General features: G+C 35.2%; 1 protein-coding gene across 1 annotated transcript in view; it reads left to right on the plus strand.

The window, feature by feature from the left end:
• Dach2 (dachshund family transcription factor 2) overlaps window positions 1-26965 on the plus strand; it is a 512021-nt gene that overhangs the window by 258727 nt on the left and 226329 nt on the right. Inside the window, exon 3 of the mRNA XM_052170278.1 lies at window positions 5447-5559. Within this exon, the coding sequence (XP_052026238.1) occupies window positions 5447-5559 (113 nt within the window). The remainder of the gene's footprint in view (window positions 1-5446; window positions 5560-26965) is intronic.

Here is a 26965-nt window from a genome sequence, read left to right on the forward strand (position 1 = left end):
AAAAGTATTTTTTCCAAAATCTCCTGTACTAAAATACATCCTCCCTTTCACAAGTTCACACTTACATTTTGGGTATGCTTAAAAATTATCACAAATATAATGAATGAATAGTAACTCCTCCTTGTATTAATAGCTCTCAGAGATACTTAAGCTACTACAAATCAAGAACTGCTTGATGTCCAGTTTCACATAAACACCATTTTATAAGAGTTACCATAGTGATCACTTTCTAGTTATGGACTTGAGCCATTTCATTTATGGTAAATGTTAAATGCTCATTTTTCATGGATTACTTTTTTCTCAGTTTCTGAATAGGTTGCTGCAGCCATTGGCATAGACTGGAATACAATTTAGTGGAATGATTAGAAAACAGATTAGTTTGCTGTCAGTGACAAAGGATGAATTCAGGTTGCTATACAGAATTTGTTTTTCTTCATAAACACAGAAAGGTCAGATAGAGTTTAACTACCATTGGGATCTTTGATACATTGTAATAAATGTCAACCCCAAATATTAACCCATCATGCAATAAAAATTCTTAGTGTTCCAGCAAGGAATATTCTGACTTAGTTAAACATGCACATAGGTAATCATTAAGAGTGCTTTCATAGGCAGGTCAACTGAACCTTCAGAGATGTTGTCAGTTTTTATTTTGAACATTTACTGTAAGATAAAACATTATACATTCATGAAACTATGTTAAAGGATTTTAAAAATCAATAATTCTAAAAAGTGAAGACTGAGTCTTGCATTATTATGGACAGTTCCCTTTTAAAGGATTCAGTTGAAGTGTTCTCACATGCTGCTAGTAAATATACCCTTAACTGTCAGTAAGTAAATCTTTGGCTGTTTTTTAAGTGCATTACAGAATGTAGTCTGTTTCTTTGAGGAATAGTACAAAAAGTTGACTGGCAAAGATGGTCTGACCTTATTTACCATGAAATTAACTACTGCGTATAAAATTCATATTAAATAATATAAAGGTTTGGTTTAAGGCACCAGGTATTTATAGTGTTTTGCTTTTTTTTTAAATTTCAAACAAAGAAACCACTTACTTTCACTTTACTCTTTGATTCATAAATGGATAGTTTTTTTTTTAAATAAAAATATTTAACAGGGAAGTTTCATAGTCTCAGTAGGGAAATAATAAGCTTCAATGTCCATTACAATTGGAGACACACATGGCACAGAATGTCATATGTTGCTCCTAGAAGACTTAAGTGAAGAGCTGCCAGCTTTACAAAGTTTATAAGTTGATTTTGACTCTAGTTCAATCATAAATGTATGAAGTGTCATTATTATTTATGTGATTTTTAAAAAAAAATCTCACACATTAAGTTCTGCTAAACAGGTTTATAAAATGAAGAAGAATGCTGTATTAGATAAATTACTTAAAAAGATAGATCCAGATAAAAACAGAACACTGAAATAATTTAAATATATATAATCTTTAGATGTTATAAGTGGCAGTAATTCTGTAAAACAAAATCTCTTAATAGTTTAGCTAAATAATGTAGGAATATCATTGCTATTTTGTGGGGTTGTCTGACATGTTTCTTAGCAAATTTTTTTTTTAATATAGTATATATGGTTGACATACAAGCAGAGCCATTTGTGTAGGAACTTTAAAGGAGGGGGGTGTTTCATTTTACACAGTACAAATAACCTTGTAATTAAAGTGAAACAAATAATTGCCAAGAAGCAATTATCATTCAATTAAAGAGTAATTACATGGTTATTTGTGCCCTGTAACATAAAGCATTACTGAGATCAGTAATGCAATCAATATTTTAGTGGAAACAGGATGTTGCAATGATGGACCTTTCAACCTATGCTGATTAAATTGTCATCCAAATAACAGTTTTCTAGTTAAATCAGCACATGTTTATTTGTCTTGATTAATATGTAAATATCTGCCTGATGATAATAAAGCTTTTTAAGATTAGAAGCATCACAGGATCATCTATCAAGATGTGTGATCTTTCTCAGCTTTCATAGAATTCTACATAGTCTTTCATCATTTTCTCAGGATTAGCTTGTAAAGGAAACATAGGAAATTTAGTAGTACTAAAGTGTTACTATATATTGTAATTCAGTCTGAAATTATAAGTAATATTAATTCGATTGCATATTTAATGGGATTTTACTAATGCTATATTAATTTCAATAACTTTATTCTGGAGCTTAATTCTTGAGAATATATTAATGTTGATGATATCTGCATTGGAATTCTTTTCAGATACTTTTAAATATGTTTATAAAGAGAAATCACATCACCATACTCATTAAAGAGTCAATAAAAATTTAATTATAGTGAAAGCATATATTTCTGTCATTAGAATACACATTTTTCAAAGACAGAACTTGTTCTGTGTTTTCTCATTATACTAATAAAAAATCTTAACAAAATAACCTTTATTCAGCTTACATTTTAACCTATGTATAGCACTACCATAGGCAATGGATACCTAGTACATATTTATTCACTGGATGACTGGACAAGTGATAAGGTTACATATACATGTGATTGCAGGTGCAGTTAGCTATTAATCAGGTCTTTAAACTTCTTGTTTCTCTAAAAGCATAATAAAATAACATGTATCATATACTTTTTTGACATTATATATAGTCAGATTTGCATAAATCAAAGGCTCATGCTTATATAATTGCAGTAGAGTACAGGATCAACATAGCTCTCTGTTCATTTTATTAAGTAGAAAATGACATTCTAAGAATATTTGGAAACTGCAGAAACAGTGAAATAAATATTTCCCATCTGTCAACAAATAGGTTTAGTTAACTGTTTACTGGGCTTCCTGCAAGCTACAAACCACAAGAATTCGTAACGATTTGGTGACATACACCAGTAGCCATGCATATGTGTTCATGGAGATCATGTTCTAGTTTGAGTGGCTCCCAACTTTATGCTAAATGGATAAACTAGAAAATAAAAGCATAAAGGAATGGAGAAATTGATCCCCTGAAGTTTATATCCATGTGTGTTAAATATGACATAAGCCATGGATTCTCCTGTATATATATATATATCCATCCAATTTTAGAAGTCAAAATGGAAACTTTAAACCAAGGTCTTTCTATTATCTCTCAATTTGTTTGAAGAGTACAGTTTCGAATAGGGAGAATACACACACACACACACACACACACACACACACACACACACACAAATGCAGAGTGAGAGTGAGAAAGAGAGAGACAGACAGACATATACACAAACCTCCATACAAACATACACACAAATACACACACATGCACACACAATGCACATGCACACACACATGCACACACACACACACGCAAAACACACCCACTGAAAACTAATTAAGCTAGATAACTTTTAAAGACTTCTGTTAACAATTGGCTGTGATATGGTTTCTCACATGCAATTTGAAGGGGTATCAGGGAGCATACTTTAGCTGCTGGTGTGAGAAGTGATGCAGGGACAAAGCACTGAAGCAGGAGGAAAGTACAGACAGTAAGTGTGTGAGCGTGAGTAGGAGGATTGAGATCTGACAAACACAAGACACAATAAAACATTTAGAATGTTTAGATATAGTGACTATTATTTAACAAAATAATTTATCTTCTTTAAGTGATAAATATTTTTTCACTGATCTTGGGTTCCTAAAGCATATTTGAAGTAAAAAGAAAAAAGTATGTTTCCCTTTCTGTACCCTTAAAAAATCTAAGAAGACATAATATGGGGCCAAGGTAAACAGGGCAACTACACTGAATTAAATAAAATAAATTATGACCCAGTATTGAATAGAAAGTAAATGAAATAATCATAAAAAATTCTTGCTAGATTGATACACGATATTGGCATATAGTGGAAGAAAATAACACTAGCGCAATTTGTGAGAAATGAGCTTGGTAATAGTACCGCTGTGGAAAAAGTTTCTAGGCCTTGTCCTTATTGAACTGCAGTTTTTTTATATGATGGAGCTCATCACTACTGCAAAGTTGATAGGATATAGTTCAACTTCTATCTCTTTGTGAACAAGAAGCCACTGTTTTAGAAATATTGCGTATCTGAATAAACCACATACAATTTTTTAATACTCAGTGTATTTAACCTAGTATCGTGCAGTTTTTGTATTGATCAAAAGTCCTTTCATTATTTTTATAAAATGCATTTCTATTAAAAGGAAATGACTGCATCTTATACAAGATTAATGTAATATGTGAAGTATCAGGCCTGCCAGATTGGTCAATGGATAAAGGTACTTGTTGCTAAACCTAAGGGCCTGAGTTCAGTCTCCAGGACCCACATTATACATGGAGAGAAGTGCCTCCCACTAGTTCTCCTCTAACATCCTTAAACATGATGTGACATGGACTACTGCCACAGAACTAAAAAATAAATGTAATAAAATAAACTATGTACTAACTTGAGAATATCTTTATTCTGATATTTTATTGTTCATATGTCTGCAAATTGTGTCAACTTCCAAATGATGATTTTAGAATACTATTTAAGGACATGAAATGGTGAAAACAGATATACACATTTTTATTTTATTACTGAAACTGACATTTACTTATTCCCCATCCCTTTGAACTCATGACTAAACTCAGGACTCTATGAAGTCAGAGCAGGCTTTCTACTGCCCACCTATAAGTGACAGTTTCTGAAAATATTATTTCTGAACTTAGTACTAGAGCTAAGAATGTATGAATGCAGCAGTTTTCAACTAGAATATATGGGCAGTACCAGTTGGACTTGATGGTTTCAAACCAAAGAGGACAGAAAGTTGGGTGGATATGGAGGTGGAGAGAGATGGAGGAAGGGTGAATATGAGACATATACAAAATTCTCAATGGAGTAATAAAACTGGGTAAAGAAATATTTGATCTGAGAAAAAGGCAGTCTACATAGCAAATTTTCTTTATGTTGTCACTCCAAAAGAGTCAGATCAAAATCAATATGCTAGGAATTAGTTTCAGTTGTTCCTCAAGGGCTTCCAGCAGTGGCAGAAGTGCTAATGAACACTATGTTTTATTCCATAACTGACAGCTATGTACTCATCTCCTCTGCTATGGTAAGTAGAGCTTACAACTGTCCAATTTTGTATACTCTGAATTCCGTGACTCACTGCCTCAGACCTTAATAGTATATATCAATTCCAGGGATCACATGGTTTTAAGGACAGGATGTCGTTTAGGGATTCTTCACAACAGGCGGTTTGTATTGCAAAGTACTTGCTTACAAATGAAAGCTAAATTGGAAATTGATTCTTGGCAGCATTAATATTAGCCATGATTATGTTGTAAAATTTATTGTAAACTGTTGGTTTTCCTTATTTGCCCATGACAGTGCATAGTCTCTAGCGTAATGTTTTATTTATTCTTAACAATTACATAAGGTTCAGAAAGCAAATGTATCTAGTAATAGTATTTGAGTTTTATCTTTGTTTTCCAACAGTTCAAGGCCTGGGAGGCCCCCTAAGCGTTCTTTGGGAGTGTTGCAAGATAATGCCAGACTTCTGTCCCATGCAGTCCCAGGCCTCTTATCACCAGGACTGATCACTCCAACAGGTAATGCGATCCATTAGTCTTGTCTCTTCTTACTGCCAAGTGTTTGAAACAAACTAATATTGATGTAAGTGTCTTTTCCATCAAAGCTTTTCAAGCTCTACTAGAGGTTACATTATTGAATATTTTTGGAGTATTCATGCAAACACAATTTTATTTGAACTGCAATGACTTAAATTAAATGGATATGATTTTCTAAATGTCATATCTTTATGAGAAATCTCTTTCAATGTGTGTATTGAGGGCTGAGAGCAAAGATGTGGAACGAACAAATAAGCTTCTTTGGAAAGCTTCTTGTGAGGTGCTTACCTCATGCACCTCACCAATACTTGTTTTTTTCCGTTGTGAGCATCTCTGTATATTGTCAGTTATTGTACTAGATTAAGAACCTGGAAAGAGAGAGCCCTGGTTCTGAAAGAGTGTATCCAGCATTGTAGGGGAGTACCAGGACAGGGAAATGGGAGGGGGTGATTGGGAAATGGGCAGAGGGAAGAGGACTTATGAGACCAATGGGGAGGGGGGAAACCAGGAAAGGGGAAAGCATTCGGAATGTAACAAAAGTATATAGAAAATTTAAAAGAAAAAGAAAAAAAAAAAGAACCTGGAAAGAAAATATGCCTCCTCTGATGAACAGCAATATATTAGTAAGTAAACTTGTGGGTGATAATTGTCCTGAATAATATTTTTTTTTGGAACTGTGATGTAAGTTAGTAATAATAATCATTTCATAAATTATCATAGAACTCTTTCAATACTCTAAAAGTGCTCATGGGTATACAAAACACTTGAAATATTATCTTAATAATTCTCTAGTAGAATCTAAAATCTTTAAAATAATTATATCAAGGAAAAATTAATGAAAAGTCACTATCTATTACCTATCAATAACACAAATTTATAAAGTACTTATCTTGTTTGGGTTTTAATTCCTTAGAAAAGGAACAAATATATGAGAAGACATCTTGGTTGTCCTAGAATTAAGGACAAAAGATATAATAGTCATATTGGAGATGACAGAGACCATAAAGCAAACAGACACATGGTGTCATAAAACACAAAGATGCAAGCAAATAAATGAATTTGGTAAATTTGGTAATGATCAGAAAGATTGACTCTTTAGATCTATCTGTATTTCATGGGCTTGGTGTCACACATATAGAGAATGAAAGGATAATGATACTGCAGGCACTCTAGGGATGAGAACATGCTTATTGTGACAGGGAAAAAGCAATGAAATTAAAGAGACAAAGCCGAGATTTAATGTTGAAAACATGTAACTGATTTTTTTTTTATCTTATAATTTTCTTTCTTTCTTTCTTTCTTTCTTTCTTTCTTTCTTTCTTTCTTTCTTTCTTTCTTTCTTTCTTTCTTTCTTTCTTTCTTTCTTTCTTTCTTTCTTTATTTCTATTTATACATTCAAGATTTTATTGCCCTCCTGGTCCATTCCTCTGAACTGTTCCACATCCCATACCTCCTCCTCACCTCCCCCCCCCCCCCCCCCCCCCCCCCGGTCTCCACAAGGATGTTCCCACACCTCACCAGACCTCTAAACACTCTGGGGCCTCTAGTCGCTTGAGAGTTAGGTGCATCATCTCTGAATTAACACATACCCAGCAGTCCTCTTCTGTATATGCTGCTTGGTTGGTGGTCCAGTGTCTGAGAGATCTTGGGGGTTTAGGTTAGTTGGGTATGATGGTCTACTATGGCTTCTCCTCAGCTTCTTCCAGCTTTTCCCTAATTCAGCCACAGGGGTCAGCAGCTTCTGTCCATTGTTTGGGTGCAAATATCTGCTTCTGACTTTTCAGCTGCTTGTTGGGTCTTCCAGAAGGTAGTCATGCTAGGTCCCTTTTTGTGAGTGCTCCATAGCCTCAGTAATAGTGTCAGGCCTTGGGGCCTCCCTTGAGGAGGATCCCACTTTGGGCCTGTCACTGGAACTTCTTTTCCTCAGGTGCTCCCCTCCGTTTCCATCCTTGCAGTTCTTTCAGACAGGAACAAATATCAGTAAATTTCATGTTTGCCAATTCTCTCTTGCCTTAATATCATATATATGATTGAAAATATTCAGGCGATTTTTATTTTTATGTTCATTTTTACTTTATTTAATTTTATTTTTATAAAATATAATCACATCATTTTGCCTTTTATTTTCTTCCTTCCAAACTCTCCTTGCTCCCTTTCAAATTAATGCCATCTCTTTTTGTTCTTTTTGTGAGTTTTTGTTACATCTGTGTGTGTGTGTGTGTGTATCTATATTGCTTTTTTCAAAATCACCATCTCTTCTTTTATTAACTATTTTACACACACACACACACACACACACACACACATAAAAGTACAGCTATAGTATCACTATATATATAGATAGATAAGTAGAAATACAGAAGTATATATGCTTTTATTTAATTGAACATATGCTTATAGAACAATTTCTTCTTTACTAAAATAGTATAAGATAATATAATAGTAAAATTCATTTTGGGAATTGTAATTTTCTCAAATTCCTCCTAGATATATTCCCTAGTCATCTTCGATTGATGTTAGACTATACTTTAGATTCGTGGAATTGAACTCATGTTATCACACTGTAAATATTTTTCTCTTATTCTTTACATTCTGATCACAGCCCCCTCCCTCCCCTCTTCCCAGTTCCCCCTTACAAATCCCTCCCTGTAGCTCTGACTTTTTCCTCAGAGAACAGGGAACCCTCCTTGTGTACTACTCAACCCTGGGACATCTAGTCTTAGCAGGACTAGGCACCTTCTCTCCCACTGACCAATTTTATACTGTTGCATTCTGTAGCTACTGTGAACTGGGTTCCTGGAACAGAAACTGAGGGATGGATCGAGGAAATGGCGAAAAGAATGAGGGCCAGGACAATAATTTACTGATTGAGGCCCCAACTTTAATGGAGGTCAGACCATTTAACAGTTTGGGCAAGCCCCTCCCGCCAGACTCAGGGCTGAATTCTGAGAAGTCATCTGGTGGTTCTTGGCTCCACTGCTCAGGCAGCTGGGTGGGTCACCTGCTTAATTCAGGAATTCATAGACCTGGAGGAACAAAGAACTTCACCTTCACTCTGAGCACTCCACCCTAGGTGGAGCAGGATCCTGAATAGCACAGGAATCCCTGCTCAACAAAGGCTGGGAGAGGACGTTCACCTTGATCAGTGCGGAGTTCCTACCAAGTGGCATGACACCCCAATATGGCTCTGTACATTATACAATACCTGTTATCCAATCTCAATGAACAGAGTCTGAGACAGCCCCTGCTCCACTTGTTTGGGGGAAACCAAGTGAAGACCAAGCTGCACATTTGTTACAAATAGGTAAGGGGCCTAGGTCCAGCTCCTACAAGCTCTTTACTTAGTGGCCTAATCTCTGTGAGTCCCCATGGACCCAGGTTAGTTGACTCTGCATCTTCTTGTGGTGACCTTGATCCCTGTGACTTGCTTCCTTCTATCCCCTACTCTTCCACAAGACTCCCTGAGCTCTCCCTAATGCTTGGCTCTGGGTCTCTGCATGTGTCTCCATCTTCCTCTTATATAATTAATTTCTTAGTCCCCAGACAGAGTATTCATACAAATAACTCGTTTTGTAAACATGATTTGTGATATACAAGAGCAAAAAAGAAAACCAATCTCTTCTTTCTTTTGCATCTATTGATCTATGTAACTTTCAATTTCCTGGAAGATGACTACTTTCTTCTCCGCAGATGTGGAAACAGGCCTGAGAGAGCTTTAAACTGGTAGATTGCAAGGAAATAATAAAGTAATTCTGATGACATTCTTGTAGTTTTCACTCCTGAAATGGTGGTCAAAGTTTGCTTGTGTGTTTTCCATCTTGCTATATTGTGACAAAATATTTTTGGAATATCACCTGCCACCCAAATCCAGATGAAATTAATTACACAAAGGACCAGCCATTTGTATACTCCACTCAAGGCAGAAGAAGTATGACTGGTTTTGATTGCATGGTGTCGTTTTCATTCTCTACTTAGCCTGATTACATCATTGGGATGAATATTGCTCACTTTTAATGAGGCGTTGTAATTTTGCAGTAATTAAGTTTAGAATCTAAGAATCAGTTATAAAGATATATCTCATAGTATTCTGCATACTAAAAGTGTAAATACAGTCTAGACAAACAAAACTCATGATTGTGATGTGATGACTGATTATTAAAACTATATGTTTGAAAAAAGTATATTTTTATATTGGATTTTTCAATAAATGATATTATAAATTATAAATGTTACATAAACACTAAAGATTTTCCTTTATCTAAATGCATTTTCTTTGTTTGCATGTTCTCTGTTTGGGAATAACTATTGGCCTGGCAAGTGGAATACTTCCAATTATCAATTTTTAAATAGTAATTGTATTAATTCTTTGACAATTTTATACAATATATTTTGGTTGCAGTAATTTCATACATTAATCTATATAGATGGACTCCCACCATCTGACCTAGCAAACTATGTCACCTCCACTTTTTTCCAAATTCATCAAGTCCATTTATATTAACCTGGGCATAAGAAATGCCCTGGAATGTGCTTAGTATAATAAGTATCCCATCATTTCAATTATCAGACACAGAGACATTCCTTCTCCTATCAGCAATCAATTGCTAGTAACTTTGTAGCTAGGAGTGGGAATCTCTGCATACATTCCATTCTCCATTCTGTGGATTTTTTCTTGCTAAAGCTTGTGCAGGTCTTATGTATACTGTCTCAATCACTGTAAATTCATATATCTGTATGCCTTGTTTTGTCAGGAAAATAGTCTTGAAGTTATCAGCTACTTCTGATTCTATAAGACTACACATTTTCCTGTTTCTTCTTTCTCTTAGATCCTTGAGCTTTGAGGAGAGGAGTGTGTTATATCTGGTTCAGAGTTGAATACTCTGAAGTATCCTTCTTTGTACCATTACTAGTTGTGGATCTCTTCTTTAATTGTTGTCTCTCATACAAAATGTGCATCTGTTATAAGGACTGAATGATGCACTGATATATGAATGTAACAGAAGTTAATTAAGAATCATTTTAATGCTATGTTTGTTTAACAGAAAAATAGAAGCTTTTCCCATTCTTGGCCACATTGAAAGTATCAGGTATGGGTGCCAGAATGTAGATTGGCATTAAATACAATAAAATATAGATGGCTGTTTCCATAACTTTTGTGCCACTGGTTTGCTAATATGTCTAGCAGAGAGAGTCCATTAGTGTAGCTTTCAGCATTTGGAATTCAGACTGATGATCATTTTTCATTTCTTGTAATATATCTAGGACATTCCAGAACTATGAAATCTAACTAATAAGGATGAAGCTTCCAGTTGAGTATACACAGATTTCTCTCAAGTATGTGGAATCTTAAGTATGTGGAATCTTAAGGATTTCAAGTATGTGGAATCTTAAGTATTAGTGTATTATCATCAAATTCTAGAGGATAGCTCATCATATTTTTGATAGCCTGTAACATTTGTAATATTTTCTGAGATACTACTGTCCAAAAGCTGAAAACCAACTAAACCATTCCTGGTAGGAAGTTTTGTATTTCCTACTATATGATATCTAGTTGGGGACATTGCCTTCATTATAGTATTCCAAAAGTTTAAAATACATCTTCCAGAAATTAGGAGAAACATGAAATGTTTGTCTTCTGTGGTTTGGGTTACCTCACTAAGGATAATTGTTTCCAAATTTTATAATTTCATTTTCTCTTAATAGCTAAAGAATATTCCATAGTATAAATGTACTATGTCTTTATTTTACATTCATTAGTTTGCAGACAATTAGGTTATTTCTGTTCTGTGGATATTGTGAAGAGTGAAGAAACAACCTTAAATAATCTACTTTCTTTGTAGAAAAGAAATTAATTAAATTATTGTGTAGAGTATTTTGGGAAGATATCCAAAGGTAATATAGCTGATACTTATGGTAGGTCTGTTTTCTGCCTTTTGAGGAACAGCCAACATCAATTTCCATAGTTGCTGTTCCAGTTTGGAAACCCAGCAACAGTGAGTGTTCCTTATTTCCAACATGTAGGCCAACATATGTTGTGTTTGTTTATGTGTGTGTGTGTGTGTGTGTGTGTGTGTGTGTTTTGGTTATTTTGATTGAAGTAAGATTTCAATATAGTTTTTATTTGCATTTTCCTGATGACTAAGGATGTTGAACCCATTAAAAATGTTTATCAATCATTTGTATGAACTCTGTTTCTAATCCTATGCCCAATTTTTAATGACATTGTTTTGTTGAATCCTTTTTATTGTAGAGACTAACCTTCTGTCAGATATATAGTTGGCAGTTGTTTTTTTTTTTTTCATATTCGACAGTCTATCTCTTCACTAGAATGAGAGTGTCCTTGAATGTATGGATGTATTTCAGTTTCACAGATTCCCATTTGTCAATTCTTGATTTAGTGACTGTGTGCTCAGGGTCCTGTTCAGTCCTTTACTGCACCAGTGAATTCAAAAGTACTCCCTGTTTTTGTCTTTAGTAGACTCAGGGTATCAGGTTTTGTGTTTAATTGTGAATTTTAATTTATTGTAGTATGTTGACAATAGGATGGGTTTCTAGTTTTTCTACTCAATGACTGGCTTAAATATCCTTGCTTGATAGTAAGGGATATGCTGTTTGCTGTTTTGTTTCTTAATTTTCATTTTATCTGTTTGTTAATGGTTCGGTGGATTTTTTTTTTAAATGGGTAGCATAACATTTTAACCTAAAATAAGATATTTTAAGCTTTTGGAAATATTTTTGCCTATTCTTGGATGGCTCATAGGATATAAACCATACATTTTTTTATGTACAGTGAACAGGAGCATGGAAATTAAGCACATCTTAGATTGTGATATTGTAGGTGGTGATTATTATGACAAGATTATGATGATTATATGCTAACATACAACAATAATCCGTGTAGTACTTTATAAACATCCTCACACCTTTATGTTCCATTTAAACACAAACAAATAGATACATTTTATCTTTCAAAAGAAGTATTTTAAATTCTTGTTTAATACTCGTTGACATATTAGGATATTAGCATTATTGATTATTATTACTATGTTGTTGAAGATCTAGTCTAGGACTTTGTACATGATTAGAAGGTAGTCTACCAATATGTCCACCCTTTTTCTGTGGTTAACATTATCATTATTTGTAATTAATAAAGAAAATGAATTTTTATGAAGTTCAATAACATGCTCTAAATCACTGAAATTCTAAGACACAGAATAACTAAAGTCTAGATCCGTTCTTTTATAAAGTTGATGCTTTTTCAAATACCTTGAATGATCTCTTAAAAAATCCTTGACCTCAAAAAGTTCAATTATGCCCCTTGTTCTGAAAAGACTCAGTAAAGCAGTATAGAGCAAAATCAGAACAGGGAAGTGGGAAGGGTTGGGTGGGAAAACAGGGGGAGGGAAGGGGACTGATGGGACTTTCGGGGAGTGGGGGTCCAGAAAAGGGGAAATCATTTGAAATGTAAATAAATATATCAATAAATTAAAAAAAAAAAACCTCAGGGTCATACTGAAACAACTTCTTCAACAACAACAACTTCTTCTTCTTCCTCCTCTTCTTCTTCTTCTTCTTCTTCTTCTTCTTCTTCTTCTTCTTCTTCTTCTTCTTCTTCTTCTTCTTCTTCTTCTTCTTCTTCTTCTTCTTCTCCTCCTCCTCCTCCTCCTCCTCCTCCTCTTCCTCCTCCTCCTCCTCCTCCTTCTCCTCCTCCTCCTCCTTCTCCTCCTCCTTCTTATTCTTCTTTCTTCTTCTGCACTTCAATACAAGAGATCTAATATCCTGGAAAAATATAGCTAATTAATTGCTTGTGATCATGTGTTCATTATATTAGAACACAGTCAATTTGAATTTTGATGATTATTGAATTGATTCACAGTGTTTAATAACTTCTGTAAATTAGTTGATGACTAATACTACTGTGCATAGATATATATTTTTTACAAGATATTAAAAAGTTATCTGAATATCTGAAATCTATTTTTTTACATAGAGAAAATTAAATTATAAATTGTTGTATGTGACAGTATCTTGGGAGAATTACCTCAATATAGATGGTTAATGGATTAATATCATTCAATTAATGAAAAATACAAACATTACTAAAATACAGTTTTCCCATAGCCATACTATAACACCATTGCTTCTCCCTGTACTAAAAAGGTCATTGATGCCTACACACTGTCATTGTTCTGGACATCCCACTATGTATGGTTTACATCAGGATGATCCTGTAGCTACCTGCTAAGTGAAAGATCACATAAAAAATCATAGTCATGTTCCAAGTCTATGGGAATATATAAAGATGTTTTAATCTCAGAGTACCAATTTTAACTACTTCCCTCCTTCCATACACAACTTATATGAAATGCAATACACAATTCTACTTTTTCTGTTATTTTTTCGGTATCTGTTATTTAATGCTGGTTTTCTTTTTTCCATTCAATAAGTAAGATGTTTAGAATGATAGCAAAAGTTGTTATTGTATGAAACATCTGAGACAAAACAAGCTTCCTTGTTATTGCTTTGATTTATTGGTCATAAAGAATGACTGCACTGAAATAACTCATTATAATAAAACATGCCACTGGGTTTGTTAAATAATATTCTACATAGGAGTTATACACAATACACTGTTAGTCATGCAATGAATCTTGCAGAACAAAATACATTGTATCATTTCATATTAAAAGAGCAAAAGGTAACAATATCTAACATTTATGGCTATAGTTTGAAAATTAGAAAAAATGATTAACAAAAAAGCATCTTTGATACATAGAAAATCCCACCTAAAAAAATCAGAAAATGCAGTATACCCTGTCTTTATTATTTATACAAAGGAAGAGGTACAGGTGGTGGTTATTGTCATGGTAATGATAAAATATTTGATATGCCTTTTTGCATAAAGTATATATTTTGAATAATATTTGAACTCATTTACATTTATATCTAGTATGGGGAAATTCTTGAGAGTTATGTCTAAATACTTATTGTATAAAAATTGATATTTTATAAAATATTCAAAATGATGCTTAAATTCTGTTATTAAGAATTTTATGACTGAGATGGTAGATTGCTTCCCATTCAAGCACGAGTATCTCAGGTCAATCCCTAAATACAGGTTCAAGAAAAAGCCAGGCATGGTGATATATTCCTTGAATTTCAGCACTGGTACAGTAGAGAGAGGAAGAGCCTTTGATTTTCTAGCTAGGTGTGGTTCACCTTAAGGGAGAGAGCATGTCTCAAACAATAGGGTCAAAAGTGATTGAGCAAGGCATCTAACATTGAACAGTGGCTTGGATTCTACATGTGTGTGTACACAGAAGTTTATACACATGAACAAGCACACATTCATACATACAAGTGCTATTAATGCATCCTTCCTTTTTTCTGATAATATTCTTTTTTTTCATAGTATAGAATATATTTCATAGAACAAAGAGACCAAATCTTCACAATACAAAGCTAGTAGCAACATAACATTAGTTAACATTTGCTTTGTAGTAAATATATGATTATCTTTAAGCTCCTTTTTTATTTTTTTATCGACTTTATTTTATTTTATTTGCTTGTTTTTTTATTTTTTTGGATTTTTTAAATTTATGTATTTTATTTCATTCTATATATATTTTTTTATTTCCATTTCAAATGATTTCCCCTTTTCTGAGAATATTCTTAATTGAGTATTCTGTCAATTTATATTTGATTATGCCTAATGAGTGTTTATTTCATTAATCTAGATTAGTAAATTTTATCTTTTGCATTATAATATGAAGTAAAAGAATAGTAGAACTCACCATGTAGCCCTAGCTAGCCCTAAGCACAAAGCACATCTTAAACCTCAGCCAAACAAGGGCTTAAATGACAAGAATGCACCGCCTTGTTCAGCCATGTTTACTTAGTTTCTGTGTTACTGCAGATTAAACTCGGGGCCTATAGCATTCTTAGCAAGGCATCTCCCATGGAGCCACATTCCATACCCCGCACCACCCACAAGGGGTCCTCCCACTTGATCACTAATTGAAAAAATGCCCCACAGCTGGATCTCATGAAGGCACTTCCCAACTGAAGCTCCTTTGTCTGTGATAACTCCAGTCTGTGTCAAGTTGATACACAAAACCAGCCAGCACAGCAATCTATGAAAACCTTCAACCCCTTTCTTTCCTGACTTGTGGGTGGTACCATCCCTGGGCTGGTATTCTTAGGTTCTATAAGAGAGCAGGCTGAGCAAGCCAAGGGAAGCAAGCCAGTAAGGAACATCCCTCCATGGCCTCTGCATCAGCTCCTGCTTCCTGACCTGCTTGAATTCCAGTCCTGACTTCCTTTAGTGATGAACTGCAATTTGGAAATGTAAGCTGAATAAACCCTTTCCTCCCCAACCTGCTTTTGGTCATGATGTTTCTGCAGGAATAAAAACCCCGATTAAGACAATTGCCAATACCACGAGAAATAGCAGTTTTTAATAACATTTTGAATTATATGGAAATTTGAAAATGTATATGATTATTTGAAAAAGACTAAGTATTTAGTTTTTGTTCTTTTGAAAAAAAATATGAGAGAACAAGCAATGTGAAGAAAGAATATATTTTGACTCATGGTTTCAGAAACTTCTGTCCATGATTCTTTGGTATCATTAAATGTGAGGCAATGAATGCTGAGGCAGAATATCATGGTGGAAAGTATGTGGAACATTTCTAGTTCAACATGGAGCATGGCAATGGGAGAAAAGACCCAAAGCAAGATAGAACATTCAAAGGCAATGGTACATTTCATCTATACTTTTCTCTTCTCACAATTCAACATATGTGAGAAAATAAATCCTACAAGTGCCTTGACTGCTTTGCCATTTAAATATTTCTACTGTCAGTATCTCAGAACTTCACTTTTACATTCTGCCTTCCACCAGGGCCTTTGAACAAGCAAATAGTTCATTAAACTGCTTTGCCATTTTGTAACAAATATCTTCTTTAATACACTTTTAAGTAAATTACTTAACTTTCAAGTATATTTAAATAGCCATATTTCAAATTGTTGACAGTTCCATACCTGTACAAAATTTCTTGTGTTACTCTCATTTATCTTGTTCTTACTCTCTGTCAATGTTTCCTCTGCTCTATAAGTCCCTTTCCAACATTTCATGTCTTTTGTATTGTGGTTAAGATTAACCAGAGCCATTTGTATGACAATAGATTTTAGAACTACACTTTAAGGGAACCAACTTATTCATTTTCTTTTCTTTCTTCTTCTTTTTTTTATTGGCTATTTTATTTATTTACATTTCAAAGGTTTTCCCCCTTTCCAGGTCTCCCCTTCAGAAATCTCCTATCCCATCCCCCTGCCTCTATGAGGGTCCTCCCCTCCACTCCTGTCTTCCCTCCCTAGAATTCCTCTACACTGGGGCATTGAACACCCTCAGGCCTGAGGGCCTCTCCTCCCACTGATGTCCAACAAGGCCATCCTCTGCCACATATGTGGCCTGTTACTCCCTCCATGGGGCTGCAAATCCCCTCAGCTCCTTCAGTCCCTTCTACAACTCCTCCACTGTTGTCCCCTAAGCTCAGTCAAATAGTTGTTGCTAGCTTTCACCTCTGTATTTGTCAGGCTCCGACAGAGACTCTCAGGAGACAGCCGTATCAGGCTTTCCTCACTTTCAGGCATCCACAATATCATCCAGGTTTTGTGGCTGTATATAGGACGGATCCCCTGGTGGGACAATCTCTGGGTGACATTTCCTTCAGTCTCTGCTCCACACTGTCTCCATATTTCCTCCTGTGAGTATTTCATTTACCCTTCTAAAAAGCACTGAAACATATACCCAGAGGATTTTCCAACATGTAATAAGGACACATGCTCCACTATGTTCATAGCATCCTTATTTGTAATAGCCAGAAGCTGGAAAGAACTCAGATGTCCCTCAACAGAGAAATGGATACAGAAAATATGGTACATTTACACAATGGAATACTACTCATCTAGTAAAAATGACTTCATGAAATTTATAGGCAAATGGATGGAACTTAATATCATCCTTAGTGAGGTGACTCAGTCACAAAGAAACAAACACAGTATGTACTCACTGATAAGTGGATATTAATCAAAAAGTTCAGAATGCACAAGATTCAATTCACAGACCATATGAATCCTAAGAAGGATGACTAAAATGTGGATGCTTCAGTACTTTTTAGAAGGGTGAACATTTCATTTTCATTATGTAACTTGAGACACTTGGTCTATTTGTGGTGATAGTTATGCTCTTAAATATATACAGCTTTATGAACACTGGTGAATATTACCACATGAAATTTGTAAAGTTAGACTAAACAATGTAGCTAATGTTTGGATGCAGAAAAACTAGAGACATAAAAGTTAACTGTAAAGGTCTTATCAAAAATGTGTAGTGAAATAGAATCAAAATAAATATGTGACTTTTCTGATTTCAAAGTAAATGTTCTTTTAATAGCAGCATGTTAAAAGGTTTCTATATTGACAATTGAGTGAGTACCTTTATATATGAGAGAGAAAAATGATTGTACAACTAAGTACATGGTTATGAACATATTAACTTTCCATTTTCTTCCTAACATTGCTCATATGTGAAATGAAGATGGCAAAAGTCAGTTTTCCTAGATTTGTGGTTTTCAGTGAGCATTCAGTTGTATTCTTTAAATAGTATGTTGTATGGCTTAGAAAAGACAGCCTTTATTATTCCTATTATTATATACTTGTGAAGCCTTAAAGTAGTAGATTCATGATATACATGATTTGTGATAGTTTAGTCTTTTCATAATGTCTGTTTTTATTTTATTTCAAAAGTTTCGAAAACACATAATTTATTCAAATTGTGAATAAATTTCAAATCATATTTATAAGGTAGTTTATTTCTCTCTAGGTAAAAATGTTTTCAATGAATTATATTGTTAATTACAATAAACCAAATAGAATAGATCTTTGACTATCTACATCCGAGTGCAGAATAATTTCATTAGAGTTACATTTCTTTTCATATGTTTGTGTATGTATATGTGCATTGGAGGGCTTGCATGTGCCATGATGTCAGAGGACATATCTCCCTCCTTCCATCATGTCTTATCCAGGGATCATCCTCACATATTTATGCTTGATGTCTACCCTTTCCTGCTGACCCATATCAATGCTCTATTACTTCATTTATTTTCATGAGAATTATGGAGAATTCACTTGAATTAACTTTTCCTGGTATTGATTATTTTTCTACCTTGTTTAAATTAGTTTTTAAATACTTTCTCATTGCCCTTTATGTATTTTTGAAGAAAATAATGAAGAGTCTGAAAATCTGTATAGTGACCAGTCTATAATAGGCAAACTACCAGATATAAAATACCAGGAAGATTACAAAGATAAGACATTAAATATTAAGGAGCTTGATGAAATTTAATACAACTATTATATCCAATAGAATTTTTCATATAACCCACATTAGAGGCATTATCACACCCTGATCCATCTTTTTATCAACATTTATATATGTAGAACATTGTCTAATATCAGTTATGAATAATGAAGACATGTGCTGTGATCCTTCATATGGGCACATTTAAGAAACTCATATCTTTTAGTAAATATCCAAATTTTTTTGGTTGCTGATCAGAAAAGTAAATTCCTGGATTGATAGCTGACTGTCAGTTGGAACACAGCAAGAGTTATTTATATGTATTTTCAGCATAGAGTTGATTCAATTTGTCTTAAAATTATGAACTCCAGATTAGACAAATATTTCCTCTATGTTGTAGTTTTTAGTCTAATGATAGCTATAATTTTTTGCTTCTATGGCAGTCTTTGAAAGCATGTGGGTCTTCACTACATAAAAATGCAATAAATTAACAGAAACAACTGTGTTAGAAAAATAATAGTCCATATGTTTAAGAATGCTGATGGGATGCCTGGTTGGCATCCAAGGATGCTAAGGCTAAACAAAGTTTCCATCTAATAATGAATATCATTTCTCATTTTTTGTCCTTATGAGCTAAGGGACTGAAATATTCATGACCAAATGCTTACCTGTGAAAAAGCTGTGTGTTGCAAAACTCTGGGTGCTAATATAATGATTACAGTGTTTGGTTAAACCTATAAATCAGAAACATTGTTGTACGAAGCAAATTTTCTGTCTTGCTTTACAATTAGTGTTTGCTAAAGTTTAAATGTTTTTTTTCTATTATTTTGAATTTTGAAATTAGAGGAAAATGCATGGTAAATGACAGTTTTAGAATATGTGTTCTGTATCACCCAGCTTTGCTTTCTATAATGTTGTTTCTCTACATCTATACTAAAGTGATAGTTGCTTTTCTCCTGCCCTCTTTAATATGATCATTGTGGTCCAAGTGTGAATTTCTCCTAGTGTTATGTCCCATTTCTAACACAGCACAATTTCTTTAAAATGTACTGGCCCAGCTCGACCTGCAGGGAGTCCGGTGGTTAGAGGGAGCCCTAAAGGCTAAGGTCAGGTCGCCACCATCTTGGCTCCTGTGTCAAAGCAGCCAGCTCAGCAAGGTTTGCAGAGAACACCAGAGTGAAGGATTGCTTAGGACACAGCCTGTCTGGATTCATTCTGCATGAAGGAGCTGGGCAGCTCAACAGCTGTCTGGGCATGTATCCTGTGGGGGAACATCTGACCTGCAGGGAATCCCACAGTTAACGGGAGCCCTGCAGTCTGAGGTCCCCACCATCTTGGCTCCTGTGGCTAAGCAGCCAGCTCGGCCAGGTGCGCAGGGAACACCAGAGTGAGAGATCCCTTGGGACACAGCCTACCTGGATTCCTTCTGCACACAGGAGCTGGGCATCTCTGCAGCTGTCTGGGTGCTTGTTCTGCAGGGGAGCATCTGACCTGCAGGGAATCTGAGGTCACCACCATCTTGGCTCCTGTGACCAAGCAGCCAGCTCAGCCAGAGACCTGTGCCACATCTGACACAGGGAAGATCCCACTTCCTGATACTCTCTAGAGAACTGGCAGGAACAGGTTAATCACCACTGCCTCTTTCCATTGGGTGTGGTAGACCTGTGCCACATCTTACATGGGGAAGATCCTACTTCCTGATACTTTCTCCAGAACAGATATGAACAGGTTATTCTGTAGAAGCTGGGTATTAGAGAACCAGCAACAGCAGAGCATTTGAAATCCTGCAGCAAGCCCTGTCCTGGGCAGTTTGCTCTGCAGAGTGATCAGTGCTTGGAGGAGGTCCTCAGTGCATCCACCATCTTCACTACAGGGCAGACCAGACAGGCAGCACCAGGTACATAGAGACGACCTGAATATAGTATTGCTTGGGACAAGGCACACTAGGGCTCCAGTGGCACCCAAGAGTAGGGAAGCACTACAGCAATCTGTGCCAGGGGGAACCTCGTCATCCAGGGGTGGGGAAATTGCCTTACAGGCCCACAGGAGGTCCAAGCACCAGCCAGTGACCGCAGGACCAACTAAGGCCAGAGATAACCAGATGGCAAAAGGCAAATACAAGAACATTACTAACAGAAATCAAGGCAATATAGCAGTATCTGAACCCAAATTCTCCAACAACAGCAAGTCCTGGATACCCCAACACACCATAAAATCAAGATTTGTATTTAAAATCACTGGACATGATGCTGTTAGAGGAACACAAAAAGGACATAAATAAATCTCTTAAAGAAATACAAGGGAACATGACTAAGTTAGAAGCCCTTACAATGGAAACAAAAAAAATTACTTAAAGAAATTCAGGAGAATATGGGTCAACAGATAGAAGCCAATAAAGAGGAAACACAAAAATCACTTAAAAAATGCAGGATAAATTGAGTCAACAGGCAGAAGTCATGAAAGAGGAAACACAAAAATCTCTTAAAGAAATACAGGAGAACACAAATGAACAAGTGAAGAAACTGAGAAAAGCCATCAAGGATCTAAAAAAAGAAGTAGAAACAACTAAGAAATCACCAAGCGAGACAACTTTGGAGATAGAAAACCTTGGGAAGAAATCACGGGCCATAGATGCACATACCAACAACAGAATACAAGAGATAGAAGAAAGAATCTCAGATGCCGAAGATACCATAGAAACCATGGATTCAACAGTCAAAGAAAATGCAAAATGCAAAAAGTTTGTAACCCAAAACATCCAGGAAATCCAGGACACAATGAGAAAGCCAAATCTAAGGATTATAGGCATTGATGAGAGTGAAGATTTACAACTTAAAGGGCCAGCAAATATCTTCAACAAAATTATTGAAGAAAACTTCCCTAACCTAAAGAGAGAGATGCCCATGAATATACAAGAAGCCTACAGAACTCCAAACAGACTGGACCAGAACAGAAATACCTCCCGTCACATAATAATCAAAACCCCAAATGTACTAAACAAAGAAAGAATACTTAGGGCAGTAAGAGAAAAAGGCCAAGTAACATATAAAGGAAGACCTATCAGAATTACACCAGATTTCTCACCAGAGACCATGAAAGCTAGAAGATCCTGGGCTGATCTAACACAGACTCTAACAGAAAGCAAATGCCAGCCAAGACTACTATACCCAGCAAAACTCTCAGTTACCATAGATGGAGAAAACAAGATATTCTATGATAAAAACCAAATTTACACAACATCTTTCCACAAACCCAGCCCCACAAAGGATAATAGGTGAGAAACACCAATACAAGGAAAGAAACTACACCCTTGAAAAAGCAAGATAGTAACCTTCTTTCATCAAACCCAAAAGAAGATAACCACTCAAATATAAAAATATCATCAAAAATAACAGGAAGCAATAATCACCATTCCTTAATATCTCTTAACATCAATGGACTCAATTCCCCCAATAAAAAGACATAGACTAACAGACTGGATACATAAACAGGACCCTACATTTTGCTTTATACAGGAAACACACCTCAGTGTCAAAGACAAACACTACTTCAGAGAAAAAGGCTGGAAAACAATTTTACAAGCAAATGGTCTTAGGAAACAAGACAGAGTAACCATTCTAATATCAGATAAATTGACTTTCAACCTAAAGTCATCAAAAGAGACACGGAAGGACACGTCTTACTGGTCAAGGGTAAAATACACTGAGAAGAACTCTCAATGCTGAAAATCTATCCTCGAAATGCAAGAGCACTCTAATTCGTAAAAGAAACTTTACTAAAGCTCAAAACAAACATTCCAGAGAGCCAAATAACCCTATTAAAAATGGGGTACAGAGCTAAACAACGAATTTTCACCTGAAGAACTTCGAATGACTGAGAAGCACCTTAAGAAATGTTTAACATCATTAGTCATTAGGGAAATGCAAATCAAAACAACCATGAGATTTCACCTCACACCTCCTACCAGTCAGAATGGCTAAGATTAAAAACTCAGGAGACAGCAAGTGCTGGCAAGGATGTAGAAAAAGAGGAACACTCTTCCACTTCTGGTGTGAATGCAAGTTGGTACAACCACTCTGGAAATCAGTCTGGCGGTTCCTCAGAAAACTGGGCATGATACTGCCAGAGGACCCTGCTATACCACTCCTGGGCATATACTCAGAGGATTCTCCAGCATGTAATAAGGACACATGTTCCACTATGTTCATAGCAGCCCTATTTATAATAGCCAGAAGCTGGAATGAACCCAGATGTCCCTCAATGGAGGAATGGATACAGAAAATGTATATTTACACAATGGAATATTACTCAGCAATTAAAAACAATGAATTCATGAAATTTGTAGGCAAATGGTTGGAACTGGAAAATATCATCCTACGTGAGGTAACCCCTTCACAAAAGAACACTCATGGAATGCAGTCACTGATAAGTGGATATTAGCTCAGAAGCTCTGAATACCCAAGACGGAATTCACATATCAAATCCCAAATGGAAGGAATGTTTCCCAAGAAGGAAGGAGAGGGCCTTAGTCCTGGAAAGGCTTGATCCAGCATTATAGGAGATTACCAGGACAGAGAAGTATGAGGGGGTTGATTGGGGAACAGGTGGAGGGAAGAGGGCTTATGGGACCTATGGGGAGGGGGGAGCTGGGAAACGGAAAACCATTTGCAGTGTAAACAAAGAATATATAAAATTAAAAAAATGCAATAAATAAATAAATAAAATAAAATAAAATGTACTGAACATGTTACTATTAAACATAAATGAGTATAAAATAGTATGCAATCAAGTAAGGTAATATAAAAAGGAATTAGAAATTAGTTAACTGTGAACACTTTCTTTTTAGAGATAAAAAGTTTTCTTTGGACTCACATTTGTGCACATTAGTTTCATAAATTGGATATAGCAATGATTGATTTTACTTTAATAGTTTTTTTTACTTTTATTTATTTATTTTTCTTAATATTTTTATTAGGTATATTCTTCATTTATATTTCAAATGTTGTCCCCTTTCCTGGTCTACCCCACACAAAATCCCATAAACCATCTCCCTTCCCCCTGTTCCCCAATCAACCCTCTCCCACTTCCCTGTCCCAACATTCCCCCACACTGCAGCATAGTGTTTTTCTAGGGCCAAGGGCTTCTCCTCCCTTTGATGTCCTGTTGCCTATGCATCTGGAGCCATGGGTCCCTCCATGTGCACTCTCTGGTTGATATTTTTGTCCCTGGGAGCTCTGGTTGTGCTGGGGGACTCATATTGTTGTTCCTCCTATGGTGCTTCAAACCCCTTCAGCTCCTTGAGTCCTTTCTCTAGCTTCCCCCATTGGGGACCCTGTGCTCAGTTCAATGGCTGGCTGAGAGTGCCCCCCTCTGTATTTGTCATGCACTAGCAGAGCCTTCCAGGTGACAGCTATATCCGGCATAGTAACTGGGTTTTGAAACTGTAAATGGGATGGATAACTAGGTCGGTAGTGTCTTAAGATTTTGGTCTTGCTTTCCTCCACTATTTCCTTGATGTCCCCATTTCACTCTTTTAAAGCAGGAACACTTATTCTTTGTCATTATATTTTGTGATTTTTCCAGAGGATATTTTCCAGAAGAGACTTGGGCTACTGCATAGTGTTGGATCTGCTATAGACTCTTGGAGAAATGCTGAATACATTTTGTATTTATGAGTAGTTCATGAGCCTTCAAATGAAGCCAAAGTGTCATATATAATGATTTTAAATGTGATGTGTTTGAGTGAAGTTAACAGGGATGAAACTTGATGGTTAGTCTTCATTGGTAACCTAATTGGGTTTAGATCACCTAGGAGATGACTAGTTTTGCCTGTCTTTTGTCTTGTTTCTTGAGATGTTTATCTGAGGAGGAAGAATCTTTCAGAGAGGTGTCATCCATGTTTGGGGATCATATACTGAATACAAAGAAAAACAAGGACAAATGTGTCTGAGTGCAAGCATTAGTATCTTCTTTCTTCCTGGCTGCAAAGGCAACAGGTTTGTCTCAGGCTCTGCCACCATGCTTTCCCAACCATAGTGAAATAAATTCTAAAATTTGTATGTAAATTCTTCTTTTATGCTGTTTTTCATTGAATATTTTATAACAGCCCCAAATTGGTAACTAACACAGATAATATTAACAAAAGCATACTATATGCCCAAGAAAATCCATATGAAGTACATTTATATTTCTGAGTTTATAAAACAAATCAAATTATGGATCTATGGATATGATATTGTTTTTTCTAATAATTTATTTTCATAAACCTTGCTTATCACTTTACAATTGAATTCTAACAACAGAACTTGAACTATTATCCCAAAAATGATTTACAAAGAACTTTTTGAGAAAATCAATATCTGAAAATTTTATGAGTATATTTTATAGGAACTCTTCATTATCAGCTAATTATTACACTATTATATCATTACAAAATTTTGGGACTAGAAACATAATTAAGAGCACTTGAAGCACTTATTTGTGACCTGACTTTAGTTCCCCATGCCCACAGTGAGTGTATCAGAACTGTACATAATATGCCTTCACTGGGTGGTGCACAAGTATGTAATATACCCACATTGGGTGGCTCACAACTGCTTGTAATTCCTGTTTTATGGGAACCAATAACCCTTTCTTGCTTTTGTGTGTACCTGTGCATACACAGAACACATAAATTCGTTCAAGCACATACACTTAAATAAAAACCAATTTTAGGACATTCTGTTACTCTTCTGTCTTATTTACCTTATCTATTTTTTTACTAGTTAGCTTCTTCATCACACAGGTAAGATAGCAAAAAAGAATTGAATGTTCCTGAAGCATGGATAACGTATTAGATTTATCTTGGTGATTCAATCACCTTCACTAAATAACACAGATACTCTAGAGTTTAATATGATCATCATTTATCATTACAGTGTGACTAAAGGCTATGGTTTTAAAGTGACTTTGAGTCTTCTTTTTGGTAAATGGATTTTCTCCCCACTCTCAGTCTATTCTAAGAAAGTTTATGCATAATGTTTCTGTTTGTCCTCTATCTATGGTTTAAATTAGAAATAAGACAGTCATTATGAAAAAAGAGATGCACGTATTGTATAATAGTTTCTGTATAATAAAGAAAAGTTGATTAAAAGTGAATTGTGAAAGCAAAGAATATAAATATAATCATTTATAGGCCATATATTGAAAGATTATTTCTACTTCATCTTATTAAATTGAGCAAAGTAAACTTAGTACTTTACTAGCATATTTTTGCCTAATTATGTTTTCAACATTTGTGTGTGTAAAATGGGTGAATCATTTTGTAAAATTTGAATAAAATGGGCTGAAAATATTAAAACGTACATTGCATATGTACATGGATTTGTCAGTGAATGCATAAAATATTTTAAAATGGGCTGTTATAAATGGTATAGAATGTAATAGTGTTTGCTATCTTTAGCTATTTGCATTAGATCATTTTCTATAAAAACCTAAATTAATTTGGTAATACTTTATATGTAGTTTGAGTAACTATACTTTTAAGTCAAACTAGGCAGTTCATCCTAAGTCTGCTAATATTCAATGTTTAGTCTGATGAGCAGTTCCTCTTGTAGCTCAGGTCTCCCTACTGCCTACTTTACAAATAACGAATCATTGGGCCATGTTTCCGGACTTCTATTGTCTGCTGTCTACTCATTGCACTTTATAAATCAATGGAAGAAAATGTCACTTTCTACTTTCTTTAATGATTAATTCTGCTTGGATTTATCATTGCTGTGTGACTGTCACCTTCTAAAAGTGTTTACTTAGAACCATTGTACACGAAGTGTGCAGAAAATTTTGTGCCTAGAACCACAGAATATATGTGCTTGTTTTACTTAAGAAGTTAGAATGATAATTTCCCATATGTTCCAACCCAATTATTTTTTCTGTTGCCCAATTAATAATTGTCATATCTCCCTTATGTGAAGTATAAGTTCCACATTGGAGATAAATAATATATATCTATGTAGCATATTTGATACATGTTTACATAGCATA

Source organism: Apodemus sylvaticus, chromosome X (assembly GCF_947179515.1).
Source record: "Apodemus sylvaticus chromosome X, mApoSyl1.1, whole genome shotgun sequence".
Taxonomy (NCBI): Eukaryota; Metazoa; Chordata; class Mammalia; order Rodentia; family Muridae; genus Apodemus; species Apodemus sylvaticus.